General features: G+C 51.6%; 1 protein-coding gene across 1 annotated transcript; it reads left to right on the forward strand.

The window, feature by feature from the left end:
- LOC137864373 (protocadherin-10-like) lies at window positions 1-6,134 on the forward strand. The gene is made up of 4 exons (XM_068698447.1): window positions 1-2,972; window positions 4,116-4,174; window positions 4,264-4,352; window positions 4,586-6,134. The coding sequence occupies exons 1-4, from the start codon at window positions 492-494 to the stop codon at window positions 4,843-4,845; spliced, it is 2,889 nt and encodes a 962-aa protein (XP_068554548.1). The 5' UTR covers window positions 1-491; the 3' UTR covers window positions 4,846-6,134.
- Window positions 6,135-19,010: the final 12,876 nt, after the last annotated feature.

Consider the following 19,010-nt stretch of genomic DNA (forward strand, 5'->3'; position numbering starts at 1 on the left):
GGGGTCTCTCGGTGCGTCCGCGCTGCTGGGCTCAGCTTTATCCGGGGCTGTAATCCCCCCTGCTCCGGTAATTAAAAACTCCGCATTACAAGGGAAACGGTGTGCGGGGAAATGTAATCAAGTCCGGAGGGGCTTAACCATCTGCTGAAGGTTAGGACCGGCACGGCGGGGGGACACAGCCGGGGGATTTGGCAGCCGCCGCGATCCGGGCTCCTCTTAATACACCGCGGGGACCAGCGCTGCATCCGCGGGGTAACACCGGCTGCCGGGGCTCAGGGGGCAGCTCTCGGTCCGCTGCGGGCTCCCCCCGCCTTTAACGCGGCTCCGGGGCCGCGGCGGGGAAGGGGTTAAGCGACAGCCGCTGCTGGGGCCGGCACTGCGGTGCCGAAACCCCAGGGGGGCCCCCCCGCCGCCCCCAAAACTCCTTGGAAGTGCAAGGGGCTCGGAAGGACGAGCGCGGCGGGTGGGCGCCGAAGGGGGTCTGCGGGGCCATGGGGGCCGGGGCAGGCTGCGGGCGGGGGCAGCTCTTCCTCCCCTCCCTCCTCCTCCTCCTCCTCTTCCTCCTGGCCGCTCCGCGCTCCGCGGCCGGGCAGCTGCGCTACGCTGTGCCCGAGGAGCTGGAGCACGGCGCCTTCGTGGCCAACCTCGGCGAGGACCTGGGGCTGGACGTGTCCACGCTGTCAGCGCGGCGGTTCCGCATCGTGGCCCGGGCCGGGGCCAGGCAGCACCTGGAGGTGAACCTGGAGAACGGGATCCTCTTCGTGAACGAGCGGATCGACCGGGAGGAGGTGTGCGAGGCGGGGGGCACCTGCCTGCTCCACCTGCAGCTGCTCGTCGAGAGCCCGCTGGAGCTGTACCGCGTGGAGGTGGAGGTGCTGGACATCAACGACCACGCGCCCACGTTCCCCTGGCAAGAGTACGTGCTGGAGGTGGCCGAGTCAGCCGTGCTCGGTGCCCGCTTCCCACTCGAGAGCGCCCAGGATCCTGACGTGGGTACCAACTCGGTGCACACCTACCAGCTCAGCCCCAACGGCTTCTTCTCACTCGAGGTGCAGACACGCAGTGACACCAGCAAGTTTGCAGAGCTGGTGCTGGAGCGCGCCCTGGACCGTGAGCAGCAACGCACGCACCGGGTGCTACTCACTGCTCTCGATGGCGGCATCCCCAGGCGCTCAGGCACAGCCCACATCCTCATCACAGTGCTGGACGCTAATGACAACGTGCCTGCCTTCGATCAGCCCTCATACAGAGTGAGCCTGCCTGAGGATGCCCCTGCCGGCACCCTGGTCATCCAGCTGAATGCCACTGACCTGGATGAGGGTCCCAACGGGGAGATCGAGTACTCCTTCAGTGGGCACGCACCACCCCGCGTCCGGGAGCTCTTCCGTGTGGAGCCCCGCAGTGGGCAGGTGCTGCTGAAAGGACCCCTGGACTATGAGCGGGCAAGCCTCCATGAGCTCTACGTGCAAGCCAAGGACCGCGGACCCTCGGCTGTGGCTGTGCACTGTCGGGTGCTTGTGCACCTCCTTGACGTGAATGACAACGCGCCAGAAGTGACCCTCACCTCTGTGTCCACGCCTGTGCAGGAGGATGCCCCAACAGGCACCGTCATCGCGGTCATCAGCGTTCTGGACCGGGACTCTGGGGACAACGGGCGTGTGAGCTGTGAGATCAGCCCCAATGTGCCTTTCGAGCTCCGATCCTCCTTCCGCAACTACTACACCCTGGTGACCACAGAGGCGTTGGACCGGGAGGTAGTGCCTGAGTATAATGTGAGCATCACAGCGCGGGACATGGGCTCCCCTGCCCTGCTGACCCGCAGCACCCTCACCATCCCGGTGTCCGATGTGAATGACAACGCCCCACGCTTCCTCCAGCCCTCCTACAGCGTGTACGTGATGGAGAACAATGCACCAGGAGCCTCCATCTGCTCCGTCAGTGCCTTGGACCCCGACTGCCAGCAGAACGCCTATCTGTCCTACTCCATCGCTGATGGGCACATCCATGGCATGCCAGTGGGCACCTACGTGTCCATCAACTCGGACAGCGGGCACATGTACGCCCTGCGCTCCCTGGATTATGAGCAAATCCGCAGCTTCCAGATCCAGGTGCAAGCGCAGGACGCAGGCTTCCCCCCGCTCAGTGCCAACGTCACTGTTCACATCTTCGTGCTGGACCAGAACGACAACGCTCCTGTCATTGTGTCCCCCATGCCACGCAACGGCTCCGTGGCTACCGAGCTGGTGCCGCGGTCAGCTGGGCCTGGCTACCTGGTGGGCACGGTGTCAGCAGTGGACGCGGATGCAGGGCTGAACTCCCGCCTCTCCTACCAGCTCCTCCAAGCCACCGACTTCACCCTCTTCAGCCTGGCACCGGACACGGGCGAGCTGCGCACCCTCCGCTCCTTTCTGGAGCAGGACGCAGCCCGGCAGCGGCTGGTGGTGCAGGTGCGTGACGGGGGGCAGCCAGCGCTCTCAGCCACCATGTCCCTCCTGCTGTCTGTGGTGGAGACCATGCCTCAGACTCTCTCTGACTTCAGCAATTTCAGCCTCCCCCCAGAGGACTCCTCCTCCTCCCCACTCACACTCTACCTCCTTGTCTCCCTGGGCTCCATCTCCTTCACCTTCCTCCTGGCCATCCTCATCCTCACAGCCATTCGGTGCCGTGGAGAGCAGCGCTCCTGGAGACGTGGCTGCCGCTGCTGTCCCAGGCCCAGGTCCTCCCCTGATAGCCTCAAGACATCCAACCTCACAGCACAGCCCACCGCGAGCACCGCCGCCCACCTTGATGTCCCCGATGGTGGCCCCCCGGGCTACTGGTACAAGCTTTGCCTCGGTCCCGAGTCTGCCCAGAGCGACTTCATGTTCCTCAAACCCTGCAGCCTGCCCCGCAACAACGAGAAAGGCCCCGGGAACCTGCCAGCTGCTGGGAAGCAATCCCATCCCGGCCAGCAATTCCATGTCTCCAAGCAGGTAAGGGGGGCATGCTGGGCTCACCGAACTCCTCTGGGACCCCCAGTCCCATCCCTGAGAGGTCTCATCCCTAAACCTGTGGGAGAAAACTGGCACTGATTTACCCAGAGGATAACCGGTACCTTTGATCAGTGCAGGAATCAGGATTAGGCTGTGGGAACCCTCCACTGAGCCTTCCCCCATGGGTGCAACCACCAGGGGAAGCTGGGCTGGGGTGAGAGAAAATTCCCTCCCCACCACCTTTAGCGTGCATGAGAGGCAATGGAGCTGCACTGGTGCCTGGGGGTGGGATGGTGGAAGTGGCATCTCCTTTGTGTCAGCAATTTGCCGTGGGACACCTCTCTGCTTCCCCCATGCCAGTGAAGGGGCCACAGTGTCCCAGGGCAGGACCTGGGGCCAGTCCCAGCCCTACTGGCACTGATCGTGTCCCCATTCTGGCACCCAAGCCCTGGGCCGTGCCGCTGGGGAGGGAGTGGGCAGTTTGGGGAGGGATTTTGATGTCAACATTTGTTAGGTACTGAAATGAGAAATGTCTAATTTTCATGATGAAAGGCTCTTCCCAAAACACGATTACAAGGATGGAGTGATGAGGCATCTAATCCACTTATATCTGACTTAATAAAACAGCCCTTCCAAGGAGAGCACAGGACTCTGCCAACAGGCTCCTCCTGTGCTTCGCCTTGCACAGCTGGACTCACTTGTCTTAACGTGTTAACGGGACTTTCCCCTGGTTGTTTTCAGCCCCCCAGGACACTGGGTATGCAGACAATTTCTGAACCTCTCACCCTTTTGTGCCTGAGACCCAGGTTAAGCTGTCATCACACCTGCAGGAAAGGTTTTTAAAAGTAACAGAAATAGGAGAAGCCCTGCTCTCTTCTCAGGACAGAACTTGGCAATTGAACTCCCACAGGTGGAGAGCAAGTGTCTCCATCTGTGACAACCCCAGTGTCTCAGGAGGGTGGAGAAGCCCGGGAGCAAGCAGACTGGATCAGCTGTGCCTCAGTTTCCCTGTCTATAAAATGGGAATGTGCTGCTTGCTTCCGCACAAGAAGAGGGCAGAGAAGAGACAGGGTCCTGCCCCCCTGCTCACTGAAAATTAAGAGTTGTTCCCAGTAACGCATCTTCCCCCTCTGTGTTTTGCAGGTCAAGCAGCCCAACACGGACTGGCTGCCCCCCAGCATGCAGCGACCTGCCCTGAAGAGGTACCAAACCCAGTGGGTGTAGGTGGAAGGGGATGTGGGGTCTGGGAGGTTCTTGCTGATACAGCATTGATTTGGTCTCTTCCCTTTAGCTCCCAGAGCCTGGAGGACATGGGGGAAATCCGCAGAGCCCTGCAGAAGGAGCACGAGAGGCTGTGCACGTTGGTGACCCCTGTCTCCGGTTAGTGCTGGGGGTCTGGGGTGGGGAAGGCCAGACCCACTTGGTGTCCCTGGGCAGGGATGCAGTGGCCCAGACACATCCCTGCTCCTAGCAGTGTGCCCAGGGATGCTCAGGGCCCCGGGAAGGAGGGAGGGTGGTGACACATGGCTGTAGGCTTGCACCCTGGGACAGATGTGTCCTGAGCAGTGGCTGTGCCCTCCCCCAAGCCATTCTCACCCACTCCTTTCTTCCAGAGTTTCAGAAGGCCTCGGCAGGTGCCAACAGCATCTGGGCACCCCAGCACAGCCCCTTGTACCCGGGGCACATCCCGGCCCTGGATTATCAGCACAACGTCTACATCCCCGGCACCCCCACTCTGCTTTCCAGCAAAGACGGGCCCCTTTTCCCAGGCCGGGAGAACAGAAACAGCTTCTCCACCTTTGGCAAGAGGAAGAAGATGACAACTTACTGCGACATGCCCGACGGCGTGGTCATCAACAACGACCTGAAATAGTGACCAGTGCTGGGCCTGGATCACCTGCGTTGTTTCAGCTGCTGGGTCCATCTGCAGCACACAGCTCCACGCGGGGACCACCTGGGAGTTTGCAGGGCTGCTGAGATGGTGGCTCACCGAGGTGTGGAGAAAGGAGCAAGAGACTGGGAGAGGGTAGGGCAGGGGGAGTGGGCGTGTTTCTCCCATCTCCTTCTGCAGAGCTGCTGGCAGCAGGTGCTGCTGGGGGTCCGGACGACCAGATTTCAGCAAATCTGCCTTGAGTTTTCCCATTCCTATCCATCTCTGTAAATGTTGTCACTTTTTGTCTTGTCTGGCTGTGTGAATATATTGAGCTGCATGCCTGTATTTCTGCCCCAGGAGGCACGGACAATTTGCACAGACCAAGCCTGGTCCAGGCAAGCCTGGTGCTACGAACGAGGGCAGCAACCACTGCTCTGCCCTGAGACCCAGCGGGACGCATTGCGTGTCCAGAGCATGAGTTGGTGTCTGGCTTCTCCAGAAAGTGAGTGAAAGACCCAGCCATTACAGGGGCTTCCCTTTAAACCATGACCTGACACTAGCAGGGCTGGAGACCAGAAGTCCAGGACACAGCCAGGTCTTGCTCTGAGAACAGCACGGGGTGGCCAGAAGAGCTGTCAGTATAGGCAGCTGAGGGATGCACAAGGTGAGGTTTTGCTGGGTACCTCTCTAGCCCAAGGCAACCCCATGTGAAAGGCAGAGTTTCCAGACATTGGAGGGGCCCAGCACAGCGATGGGTCCTCTCCCCTCCTCCTGCCTTCACCTGCATCTCCTTTTTCTGAGCGCCTCGGACAACCGCCTTGGGGCCCCACCTGCACAGGACACACGCCTCCCGCTGCTCCCTGCTCCTCTTCAAGGTCTTCTACCAGGCTGCCAGGAGCCCTCAGGGGCCGGACTCCAGCCCCAGAACTGTCTCTCCCCCACCCTGCTCACCCCCCACCTGTCCACCCAGTCTGTCTGCCAGCGTTGCCAACCGCTCACCTGTCACCAACCCATCTGTGCAGAACATGACAGCTCTTTCTAGACCAAGTTTGTTTCACGGTGTCTGATTTGTACCAATAAATTGTATTTTAATAGCTCACCCTGGCTCCTGGCTGTCCCTGAGCCCCAGCTGCACCCCATGCAGGGGTCATGGCCAAGCTGTCGGAGCAGGGCTCTCAGCTCCAGCACGTGTGTGTCCCTCAGGCCTCCTTCACTGCTGGAGTGGCTCACGAGAGCTCATTTCATTCACTTCACCCAGAGGCTGGGGGCTTGAGGTCTCCTCTCTGTATTCAGGAGCACTTTGGGGTCACGGCCAGGCATGGGCAGAGAGTCATTAAAGGTAACGGAGATGCCTTGAACTGCTGGGGATAGGGGCTGCATCTGGTAATGGCTTATTGTTATTATTGTGCATTGCTTTCTATGGCTCATTTGAGCTTTCCCCTAGATGCTTGCCACCCACCAGCTTGCCTCAAGAGCAGCAGGAATGCAGGAGGGGATGTGTGTCTGGGGTAGGCACCGATTTGGAACAGGCAAGCCTGTATCTGCTGGGGGGCTCTTGGCTGGGTAGGGGAAGGAGCTCACCTTTGGATGAGGTCCTGAGGAGGTCACGCTGTGGCTGTCCTCCTCCTACCACCTGCTTGCTCAGTGTTGGGCTTGGGGAGGCTGCAGTGTGGCTTTTGGGATTAACCCAGAAAAGTCCTTGTCTGCAAGCAGGTAATGTGCTCTCTGGTGGCGGCGGGGGCGGGCAAGAACTTGTAAAGGGGCCCTTGGGAATCAGAGCAGCAGGAGGACCGGGCTTTGGACATGAAAGAGACAAGGCTGCTGCTGGTGGCTTCAGTCCCAGCTCACATCTGCCTGTCTGTGAGCAGACTGAAGATTCCCTGTCCCAGTTAGAAGGTAGAGTGAAGGATTTGATGCTGCCAAGTGGATTCTGCAATGGCCTCTGCAGTGTGTTAAGGATAAAAAAAGAACACAAAACAGCTACTGCCTGAGATCCTGTACTGCATTAGCCTGTTTCACTGCTTCAAAAGACAAGAGAATTATGCAAAGTGATACAATAAAATTAATAACAGCCTCAAGAAGTAATAAAAACATCAAATGGACTTGACTCCTTGCGGGAGCAGCAAGCATCTCCCTCTCCCAGATTAGCTCTGGTAATAACTTCCCTGCCATTTTCAGGTGGTGCTGGCTGGGTGTTAGGAGAGTACTGCAGCCCTTCTGCAACTCATGCAACCAATTTACTTGGTGTGTGAGCCCCACAGCATCCAGGATCTAAAAGAATGTATGGAGCCATTGAGTTGGAGTCACAGGTGATAGTGCCCAAAGGGAGGTCTCAAAAGTTAGCACCTAAGCCATAGGCATTGGAAATGAACAGTTAGCACACCTGTCCTTGGGAATTCATAGCCTTTGCCACCTCCCCAGGACTGTGTCACTCTCTAGAGCATTTCATTGGCATCTCTTTTACCCCTACCAAAGTTAAACTGACCATCAGAAAGTTGCCTCCCTCCGCTCTCCATCGCTCTGGGACATCCTCACCCGGGAGATGTCACAGGTACACATACACACACACATCTGTGCCTCTTGCTGATCCCTGGGTGGCACCACAGCTCAGGGCAAGTATCCTCCAAACAGTGTTTGGGGGTTAGCACACCCCCAGCCCAGGCCCCAGCACCCCTCTTCCCTGAGCATCTCTTGCTACTTTGTTGGAGGAAATCCTGCACTAACATTCTTCAATTTCAGTCTCTCTCCTGGATCAACATATCAATGAAAAGGACAATAAAAAGGGATTTGCTTTAGTGGAGGTAGCACTTAAACCTAACTACAACTGCACTGCTATGCCTTCCTCGGAGGGTATGCCTGGTCAGAATGGTCGCTCTAAAACATCTTCCTCTGATGATCTTCCATAGGGACAGGTCGTCATTAAAAATGCAAGGTCTTTGCCCTGCAACCAGTTATTTTTACAACTTTTCCTGTGCTTACACTCCTGCACAGTTCATGAGCATTAGCTGATTTCTGCAGCCTGGTAATGCACTGGGCACAAGAGCTGCTTCAGAGACATGCTCAATGCTCTCTATATGCTCTACTCATACTTCCCAGCTCTCTCAGAGATCCAGAGGCAAATCTGGCTTTCAGGGGCCTGCCAACCAGCTTGAGCTTTGCTTCTACAACAGTGGGAAAGCTGCCATGTGGTGCAGTTGGCTGCAAAATGCTGCAGGCCATGTTAAGCAGGCACATCATGCTTCTGGGCAACAGCACAAATCGGGCTTTCTTTGTGCTCTTGCTATTGCTGAGTAGACTCTTAGGTAGGAAAGATTACTTATTTCTTTGTAATGACTTAAAAGTGTATAGCAGAGAGATGAATCTAGAGGCAGAGAGAAAAGAGGTCAGAAAGGACATGGAGAGGCTGGTGCTCAGCTCTGCCCAGATCTGCAGTGCACGGAGTCAAGCCACAAAGAGTAAAGCCCCAGGAAGCCCTCATGGAGATCCAGCACTCGGCTGGGTCAGGTGGGGTAGAGCCAGGAACGTGTGGGGTCTCAGCTTCCCAGAGGGATCCGTGTCAGCAGGACAGACCTACAGTCCCCGAGGACCGGGGGGTGCACTGACCTTGGAGGGGTCTGGATCCAGCCAAAGTCCATAGCACTCAGTGGTTAATTCCAGGCTCTGGTGATGCTATGCCTTCATTTTCTTTTCTTCTGCTCTGACCTGTAGAAGATGCAGAATGATCATTCTTTAATTTAGCCAAGAATGGGTCCAGGCCCTTCCTGATTTCTTTTCAAATTGCCTCAGTGTCTTAAATATCTCCCTGGACTCATCCTACAGAGCAGCCCGCTGCTCTTGGCTGCACACACACACACACACACACACACAACTCTTTTTGTTTGCAGAAATAAACATCCTCTAGCTTTTGTCATAATAATTTAGCCTCTGCCACTCTGAAAAATCATCTGCATGATTGTCATGTGTTGATTTTCTCTGCTCCTTTGCACCTTTTCTTTCTTTTTTTTTTTTTTCCTTTCCTTTTTTTCTTTTCTTCTTTTTTTTTACTGCTCTGAAAACATCAATTCCTGCCTCCTCCGCAGAGATCAGATGAAGAAACCGGCCTGGGCTAAGTGAGGCTTTTGCCTCCCCAGTTTCTGTATAATGTGTTTTCAATCTAAGTGGTGGAAATGTCACTGACTCTGTTTGCAGCGTTCACTCAAGTGGAATTAATGTTTCTTGTTAGTGATAATATAACTTAATCATCTTAATCATTGTGAGACAGAAGCAGACACCTTTGTGTATTGAATAACTTATGACACACTGGACCAAAAAGCACAAAAGAAGGCTTTGAAAATAAATTAAATATGACCTCTAGTACAGCCTGCACTTCAACTAATGATTCCTCTCCCATGCAATTCAATGATTTACAAATCTTACATTTGAATAAATGATACATTTTTGCATGTTTTAAACAATAGCAGCAATTTTTATTTCAGCATTTGGAATTCAAAGTGTTTCTCCAATGCCAGGAAGCAGGGTAAACATGTTCATGTTAAACGGATTGAAAAATAAAACATTTGTGCAGTCAACCATCAGAAATACATCAAGAGGATCTGGAGGCAATTGTGATGAGATATTTATTTTAATTCATTGCTAGGAATACCTACAAAAACAGGTGAAAAAAATGCATTGGAAGAAATGAAGTGAGAGCAAAGATTCTCAGAAGGGTCTCTAAGGTCTTCACATCAAATCTGTTCATTCCAGTAATGTCTACAACAGAAATGTCATCAAATAGCTCCAGAAATGTCTTATCATACATTTTGCCTGCACGGAAAATAAATCCTATTTATACAAAGGAAAGAGAAGAAGAAAAAGCAACCGTCAATCAAGAAAAACATAATGAGTATTAGCAGGATTTCAGATAGGCCAGGATGTAGAGAGTCTGTAACTGAGGGCTGCATGTGAAATAGGAGAGTGGGGTTTAAATAGCTATGTGAACCCAGAGAAAAGATGAGCTGTCTAAATTGGTTCTGTTCTGCTGCAATGAATCATTGGATGTCTGTATCCAAATTTTTCCCTAAAAAGCACTGGAGTTCACTGTGGTGCAAACAATAAAGCAGATATCTCTAGGGGGATTTGTTTCAACAAAAGTCCATCTGCAATTCAGAGGTCAGTTTAGACTCTAGCATCACAGAGACATTTAAATTTCTTTCTGCAAGTTTCAGGGGATGGAGGGGGGGGGGAGAGGGAGGGGATGGGGAGGGTTGCCCGAACTGCTAATTGGGTTAGGTTGAGTTAATGGTGTTAACAAAGCAAACTTTGCCATGAATTGTCCCCCTCTTGCTCCTGCAGTGCTCAGTGCTGTAGCGCCCCAGCAGGTTCAGGAGTGTCCCAGTTTGCAGCCTTCCTTCACCACAAGGATGCTCTGCTCCCTCCTGTTACCGAGGTATTTCCAGACAGGTCACATGTTGCAGTCGGGGCTGCACTATTGCCAGCCTGTCCCAGGCCACTGCTTTTGTTCTGTGCTCCCTGCACACCATTTCCACATCTTCTGCATTTCCCTGGAAGCCTGTGACTTATTCTGTGGGACTGTCCCACCTTTTTCTAAGCCTACATCAATTTATAATTCCGTGAGTCTCCTCTTAGTTCTCATGTCCATTATTTCTTGGTGTTTTAGCTAAAAGAAAAATCTTGTTTTGGTTTGTTTTCCAAAATTTCAAGGACCCTAGGATTTATTTCTTGTGTCAAAGAGACGTTCCTGTTTTTCATCCAGCTTATTGCAGCTCTTGCTCTTCAGTTGTTCTCTCTGTATTGACTAAATCTCCAAATTTCCCTTGAGTGCAGACGGAACAACTCTGCCCAACTCACTTGAATACACACACTTCCAGTGATCCAAACATGCAGAGTTTGATCTGGGGCTGAATCTCATCCCTAGTATCCCACTTGTCCCCAGTCTCTTCCTTGACTATCATTTATCAGAAGTGGAGATAAAGCCCTGTGTGTACAGCACCTGTCTGTCACCAACATTTTAGCAGAGACCAGAGGAACAGATCTGCTATTTACTTTGAGTCTCCCCTAGAAAACCAAACTTCAGGAATGCAATCCTGGAATCAGTTGCTAAAGGTAAAGCTTTGTTTTTCTGTTTCCAGGTGATGCAATGTTATACTCAGTTTGCTTTCCTAAACCTGCTTTATTCCCTTTAATTTCCTTCTGTAAAGCTCTCTGAGAGTTGCCCCAGTATCTACAGAGCTCTTCAGCCAGCCCTGAATCCTTTTCCCACGTTCCCCAGGAGCTCTCTTGGCTGGTTATGCCACATGGAACGAGCTATTTGATGCCATCAGTGCCTGTCAGATGACATTCACCGTGACTGTCATGTTCCTTTGATGTCTGGACAGCCTTCAGCTTCATCCTCCCTTCACTGCTGGGTCCAAACTCATCCCTGCTTTCCTGCCTCTCCTTTCTTTTGGCTCAAGTTTTACAGCTGCTGTTGTTTCCTAGTGAGGCTGGATCAAACCTGACTCTGCTTTGAGCAGGAGGCTGACCTAAAGGCTGCCAGACATCCCTTTCAGCTTCAGTAATCATGTGAATCCATGAAGACTCCTGCAACCTGCTAAATCCCTGGTGAAACTGTGCCACTCACATGTCACCCCCCTGCTGCACCCCACCACCAGCACCCAGTCAGGACAGACACATCCTATCTGCTATGCTCGTGTCTGCTGACCTGGGCAGCACGGTGCTGTCTGCACATCTCCCTGAGGTGGGGGTCAGCTCCTCGTGTATATTCTGTGGTTTCACAATTTTCCTTCACCAGTTCAGTGACTTACAGCCCAGGAGTGTCACCACTCATGATAGCTGCTGGTGACCAGAACAGAGGCCTGGAGAGGGAGGCTTTGCCTTGGCACGGTCTGATGACCCTCTCCCTGAGCCACACCACAGGGAGCTCTGTGCTGGGCATCACTACTGACCAGCAAGATGCTTCCAATCTTGCAAGGCAGGAGCCAGAAATTCACTTTTGCTCCTCTTACCTTGGAAACCAGTAGGGGCAAGTTAAAGGCTTTGTGTTAGCTATGCATTCTTTACAAAGATTAAAAATAAATTAAAATCTGGGATCAGAATTGCGGGGTGGGACAGTCTGGGAACATGATGTAGACCCTCATGTCTTCCCCCAAGGAAGGGGAAGCAGCGTCTGCTGCAGGAACGAGGAGGGAAGACCACTCTGAGAGCCACTCGTGAAAGGGTGGATTCTGCTGGCATGGAGAAGTTTCTTTGCAAAAAGACCTCCCTGCACAGATAGTAAATGGAAATGGAGTGAGAAATGAGCACAGCAAAACATCACTAAAGTTTGCTGCTGCCTGCAGGTGAAATTCAAGTTAAAAAGATTAAAGCAAACAAACAACAAACAGACAACCTCCTTTCCACGTAGATTACATTGCTGGAGAAGCTCTGAGCCCTGCAAGGCATACGAGTTGCCTGCCTTAAGGTTCCTTCCCTGGGGACTCTGCCTGGGATAGCTCCATCCATTTATCCCTGACTCCTGGCATCTACATAACACACTCACAGAGAGAGTTATTAGTTTAATTTTCTTGTGAATTACAACAGGGGCACAGAGAATTAGAAAGGACTTTTTTTTTTTTTTTTTTTTTATTATCATTACTTTTTGTTTTCCAGTTGAGAGATTGTAAATGAGGCTATTCATCCTGCTAGCATCAGTAGGGACCCAAACCCAAGCCTTTCTGGAGTAATTGGTTTCTGATGAGCAATCGCTTGTAAAACCAATAGCAAAAGCAGGAAGCAAAATATAAATTCTCCCTCTACATGCCGAGCTTTTCATTAGGATTGTGTGTCTGGCCTCTTTCTGGGATTTGGTGGAAAAGCCAAAAAGTGGTAAACAAGGCAGCAGCCTAAGCCTGAGAAGGATCTTGTGCTAGCAAAAAACTGGGAGAACAGCACTGTCCAGTGCCCCTGGGGACAGATAAAGCAGTCACAAAAACTCTCAAGCTACATCTTTCCAAGCCAGAGAGAACAGATCTCAGAAGCATGTTTCCACGTGGGGCAGACCTTGATGCAGTGCTGCCCAACAGAGAACAAAAGACTGAAGAAGGCAAAGAAAAATTAGAGACCAGGGACAGGTGTCTGAGCTGCACATGGAACCAAGGAGGGCTGTCTGGTGGAAATTTGCAGCCTTTGGTATCCTGCATATGCAAAATATAATGGACCTTGCTGTTTGGATTTGTTACAAGGGTTGAGACTGTGAGTCTGGCTTCAGTTATCTTTTTTTTTTTCCTAGTTCCAACTGAGGAGGCTGCTAATCTGCCCTGGCTTTTGTTTCCCTGATGAATGCTATGGTGCTTAAAGCTTGATCTGTTTATTTATTTTGGTGGCAAATTACATATCAATCCAGAAGCAGCTTTCAGTGTTTTCTAGGTTGGGATTACGAGACTCTCGTTCATTGGCTTAACTGGATTGCTTGCTGCTTTATTATTCAGTAAAATCTGTTGGCACACATACAGCTGGTTGTTGCCTTAAAGATGAGTGGAGAATAGCAGGGCTGACAAAGACAGAACATTTTTAAACTCATGTACACAAAAAAAATATTTCACGTGCATCAAAAGAATGATGTAGGCATATTTTTAACAAAGCAAACAAATAAAGCAAAACCCTCCAAACAAACACCTTTTTTCATGTTTCTGATGCTGAAAGCTTATCCCAAGGAAACCAACAACCAACAAGTAGTCAGATCACTGATTAGACCCAGACCTGGGCAGCCAGCTTAAAGCAAAGAGGAGTGGAGCAGGTGATGCCCAGCCATCTCTTCCCAACTCCATTCTGTGATTCTGTGATCACAACAGGTCAGCTTTTCACTTTTCTTCACCCTATAGTGATGGAGGTGTCATTGTGGCTGCAGCAAAAACTCAGACAATACAGAGATTTCCGTATTTCCATCTGATTTGCTTGCAACATGTATGCCAGTGCAACACTGTGCAGCAGTCAGATAAACCAGTCTCTGCTTTTCCCATTTGCAGCCAAGCTCTACAGGAGTCCTGGATGTACCCAGTCCTAACCATGCCTTGCTACTTGTCTCACACCAGCAGGGCTCTGATGACTGCCCTGGTTTTTGAGCTCCTTCCCTCAAACATCAGGCAACATTGTAATCTTGGTACTGTTTGAGCAAAGGTTGTTCTGTGACAATACCCAGCATCAGTTACTCAAGCTTAGCCACTGGGAGTTTGGGAATTATACGACATAGAGAAGAGCAGAACATAGCTCAGAGTGTAGTGTGACCCAGGAGAGCTGGAAGAGGACAAGCCATTCCCAGCAGCTTTTCAAATGGCACAAGTCCCTGGAATTGCTGATCACCCAAGCCTTTTTGCCTGCCACACGGGCAGGGGCTGTACGAGATTTGTACCTTAGAGACCAAAGCGTGCGATGGGGGGCTTGTGCCTTCCTGCCAAACTGCACAAGGGCAACACCAGGGCGTGACCCTGCACTGCTGGTACCTGTGTAGAAGTCTGCATGAACAGGAGAGTCTGCAGGCAAGGAAGCTTTTTCCCTACTCCAAACAGCTGGCCCATGAACCCTGCTTCCCCTTCACTTTCTCTCTTCCCCATACACTTCCACGTGCCCTTACTCCTGTCAGAACTGAAGTTCCCAAATGACTCTTACATGTACACGCAGGCTGAGCTTCTGAGCACACTCCCATTTGGTTTTTACTGGGATGTGTCTGTCCTGAGCTGATGGCTGATCCTTTCACTCTCAAGGTGATTGTATGTGATGGTTTTACTCAGGTGGGCATAGAGATGAGGATGACAGCTGAGAGAAGTAACAGGCAAAACGTGGACTGGATGTTTTTTATGAATGTAGCAATTGTGAAGAATTCAAGAAAGTAGCAATTATGAGGAATATGTTCCATACTAGTGTGGTGAAGGGACAACGGGTGGAGTGTGTGTAAATTGTCCACTTTGTCGGTGTTGTGATGACATTATGTTTATTTTGGTGTGGGGAATTCTTTTTCTTTTTGATGTAATTGAACTTTGTGAAGACTGTGATGATTGTGACGAAAGAGTATATTGTGATTATTCTTAAATATGCTTATCACAGAGGTGAGGAGTGGAATGAAATGGGTTTACATGGCAAGGTTTTTGGAATTGGGGGACCATAGGGGTGGCTTCTGTGAGAAGAATCAAGAAGCTGCTCCATGTTAGATAACAGCCCCGCTGACGGCCAGCACCAAGCCAGCAGGTGATGCTGTTTGCTCCTCTGTGGGAAGGGAAGGGAAGGGAAGGGAAGGGAAGGGAAGGGAAGGGAAGGGAAGGGAAGGGAAGGGAAGGGAAGGGAAGGGAAGGGAAGGGAAGGGAAGGGAAGGGAAGGGAAGGCAAGGCAAGGCAAGGCAAGGCAAGGCAAGGCAAGGCAAGGCAAGGCAAGGCAAGGCAAGGGCTGCTGGGAAGCAACAGCTGGGAGAGAGAGACAATCTGGGAGTGAGAACAAGCCCTGAAGGCACCAAGGTCAGCAAAGAGTCAGGAAAAAAGGTGTTGCAGGTGCCAGAGCAGAAGTCCTCTGTGGCCTGTGGTGAGGACCATGGTGAAGCAGAATGTCCCTCTGCAGCCCATGGAGTACCATGGTGGAGCAGGTGGACCTGCACTGAAGGAGGCTGTAGCCTGTGGAGGACCCCCACCGGAGCAGGCCCCAGGCTGGACCTGTCGCCTGTGGAGAGGAGCCCACACAGGAGTCGGTGACCTGGCGGGAGCTGCTGCCTGTGGGGGACCCAGGTTGGAGCAGAGTGCTCCTGATGGATGGACCCCATGGTATGGACCCATATGGGAGCAGTTCTTGAAGAGCTGCTGCCTGTGGGAAGCCCACACAGGATCAGTTTGGGAAGGATGGCATTCCGTGGGAGGGATCCCACGTGGAGCAGGGACAGAGAGGGACTGAGAAGGAGAGGCAGAGACCAAGTACTATAGACTGATCACAACCCCAATTCCCCTGTTCCCTTGTGCCACTCAGAGTGGATGGGGGGAAGGTGTTTTGGGTTTCTTTCCTTTGTTTCTCACTTCTCCAGCTTGTTTGTAATAGGCAATAAATTTTATTATCTCCCTACTCTGAGTCTGTTTTGCCCATCATGATAATTGTTGAGTGATCTCCGTGCCCTTATCTCAACCCTTGAGCCCTTGGCATCATATTTTCTCCTCCTTTCCCTTTGAGGAGGGGGAGTGAGAGAACGGTTGTGGTGGAGCTCAGCTGCCCACCCAAGTAAAACCACCACATTATAATTAAAAAAAAAAAAAAGAAGCAGAAAGCAAATCCTTCACACTTTTTTTTTTGTTTGTTTTGTTTCTTATTTGTTTGTTTTGTTACTATGTTCTACTTTGTAATTTTCAGTATTTTGGCTATGTTTCATATTTCCCTCTTTCCAAATTCAGCAATGAAGAGGTCAAGATTGAAAAATTCACACAATAAGAGATCACATCATTATGCATTCATTTTAAATGCGTGTTGTTTAAAAATATTTACTCACTGGTGACAATTTCTCAAAGGCTTGAAGTGGTGCATGATAGAAAAACTTCTTTTATCAAGCCAGACAACATTTTTGTTGCTGCTGTTGGTTTTGCTCTTTTTGTGCTTTATGTTGTGACCTAGTCTAGGAAACTCAGTGAGGACATAGGTATTTGGGAAGTCAGTGAGAGGAAAAAGGAGATGGTGCTCATGGCTTGCAGAGCTTCTGCACAGAAAAGGAGAGAGGAAGAAAACAAATAGTTGTGGCGAGAGATTTGTCTAAATGAACAGCCTATGAGAATTTCTGAACTGGGAGAATATTTGCAGTTGATGTTACAGAAAGATGGCAGAAAGATGGAGAAAATATGAGGGAAACTGAATAAAATACCCACTGGGAACCCTTTACCAGTGTTGAAATTTCCCTCCACTCCCTTTTGGGTGGAGTTTTGGAGGGATGTGTGGTACTAGGGGAACCTACAGATAGGAACTGAAGGTGCAAGGCCTTCTACAGCTTCCTCCTGAAACTGCAGGGGGTTCTTCCCTACCATCTTAACACAACACCCCCAGCTTTTGCACCCCAATTTTCCTTTCTACAGCAAGCCCAGCTGGCATTATCTTGTCCAGTTGTTCTCTATTGCCATAGAGCAAGGAGGAAAGAGGTTTTTTTTCTTTTTTTTTCTTCTTTTTTTTTTTTTTCCTGTAATTGCTTAATTCTCTCACTGCACTTAGAAAGGTTAAAATAAAGAAAATGCATCCCTGCACAAAGTATTTTGGGCATAGGGAGCATGGTGAAGGCAAGGAAGTGGAATTATACTGCAAATGTCAGGAGCTATGAAAAATGTAACAGACTTTAATATTCTTCTGCTGTTACTGCTGAGAGTGTCTCTTACCTGCATTCACAGTAAGTGAAATGCCTTTTATTGAGCCCAGCTGCCACTGAGCAGAAAAGATTTCTATGCTTCCTATATTTATTTTAAAGCTACATCGTGGCATGCACTCTAATAATAAATGTTCTTTCTCTACAAACTCTCACTTAGCCTTCAACTTTAAGATTAGTTTATGCCTTTAGGATTAACCCCTATACCATGCTCCACTGAACTTCAGCCCCAAATGCCCTGCTACTTACACCTTAGAATGGATTTCTGCATTCCAAATTGTAACCACCTGTGATACCTAATGCTAACTGGTGCTGTGCCAGCAACTTGGATGCTGCTCTGAAGATGTAAAACATTAACCACGCATTTCTCTGTAGCTCACTTCCTCATGGGATTACTTTTCAAGGTAAGTGGTTTGTATAAGATCCCTCAGAGACCTGCATTTAGTTTATTCAGTAGTATAAACAACCTGCTGCTTTTGTGCTTCTCTCTGCAGACCAAAGAAAAACCCATTTTACACATTAAAATTGAACATAGCATTGCTGAAAGGGCCGTGATGGCTCAGAGCATCTTGTCTAGCTCCGGGAGGGGGTCTCACGAGGTGCAAGCAGCCTCTCAACCCGCATCCCCCTCCTGTCTTGAGACCTTTTGCCTGGCGGAGATGGGGTCAGCAGCCTCCATTTCTGCCTGTCTCACTGCCCCTGCCCAAGGCAGGGGCACGGGGGCTGTATTGTTTTTCTTGATGGGCTGCTTAATTTCTCCTTGATAAAGCCATCCCTATGGCTTGGAAAACAGCTCCGGGAGGGTGGATCCTGTCTCCCTGCAACCCGATTAGCGAAACCCTGGGGAGTAACGGGCACGAACCCCAGCCCCCGTTGTTTTACCGGGAGTCGCTCCCTGCCGGCCACCGGCGAGGCGGGGAACTAACGGGCCGGTGCTGGTGCGGCACAGGCAGCAGCGGTGGGAGATAAACCAGCAGCTCCCCCGCGCCGGGATTTGAGCAATCAGGAAATATAATCCGGGCTGGAAAGTGCCCGAGCATCTGCTGGGTTATTAATAAATTGTATGCAATCTGTCCGCCGTGAACCCGGGGCGGAGGGAACCATCTGCTCCCGAGCTGGAGCGCTGATGGGATCTGGGGAATGAAGTCGGCGGGGTCGGCCGGCCGCGCAGCGGGGCTGCCTCCCGCACCTTGCCGCCGCCGCCGGGGGCAGCGGAGCTGGCGGGGCCGCAGGTCCCCAAGCGGGGACGTGGCGGAGGGTGCGGGCTGAGCACCCCGGGGTGCCTGCTCCGCGCACCGCTTTCCTTGGGCCACGGCTAATTGCCCCCCTAGACCTTATTCTTCACGTTTTATTCTGCGCCAGCAGCCGAGGTCCAGCCCACCGCCGGGTGCCCGTGCCCGTTTGCACCGGGGTACGTGGGGACTGGTGAGGTGCTGCTACAAACGTCGCCATGTGGTTTGCAGAAGGCTGGGGCGCGGAGAGGTTATTTCATGATCTGTCTCCACAGGTTGAGGAGCCAAAATGATAATCGCTGAAGGATGTTTCTGCATCGCCGCGGTCGTCCTGAGGAGGTGGGCTCTGACACGGGAGGGGGTGGGCTTCCCCTGGAGCAAAAACCCGGGGCTGCACAGCGCATCCCTAAAATATTGGCACGTGACAAACGCTGTCTTCCATTACAGCACTCGGTGCAGCGCTATCCTACACAAAGGCGAGCTGTGGACAAAGCCTCCAGCGACAAGAGAGATGCAGAAAAAGAGCTGCTGCGGCTGGCCATGCGAAGCCAAACCCTTGCCGGACCCCAGCTCTCGGATCAAGGCAC

Source organism: Anas acuta, chromosome 14, assembly GCF_963932015.1.
Source record: "Anas acuta chromosome 14, bAnaAcu1.1, whole genome shotgun sequence".
Taxonomy (NCBI): domain Eukaryota; kingdom Metazoa; phylum Chordata; class Aves; order Anseriformes; family Anatidae; genus Anas; species Anas acuta.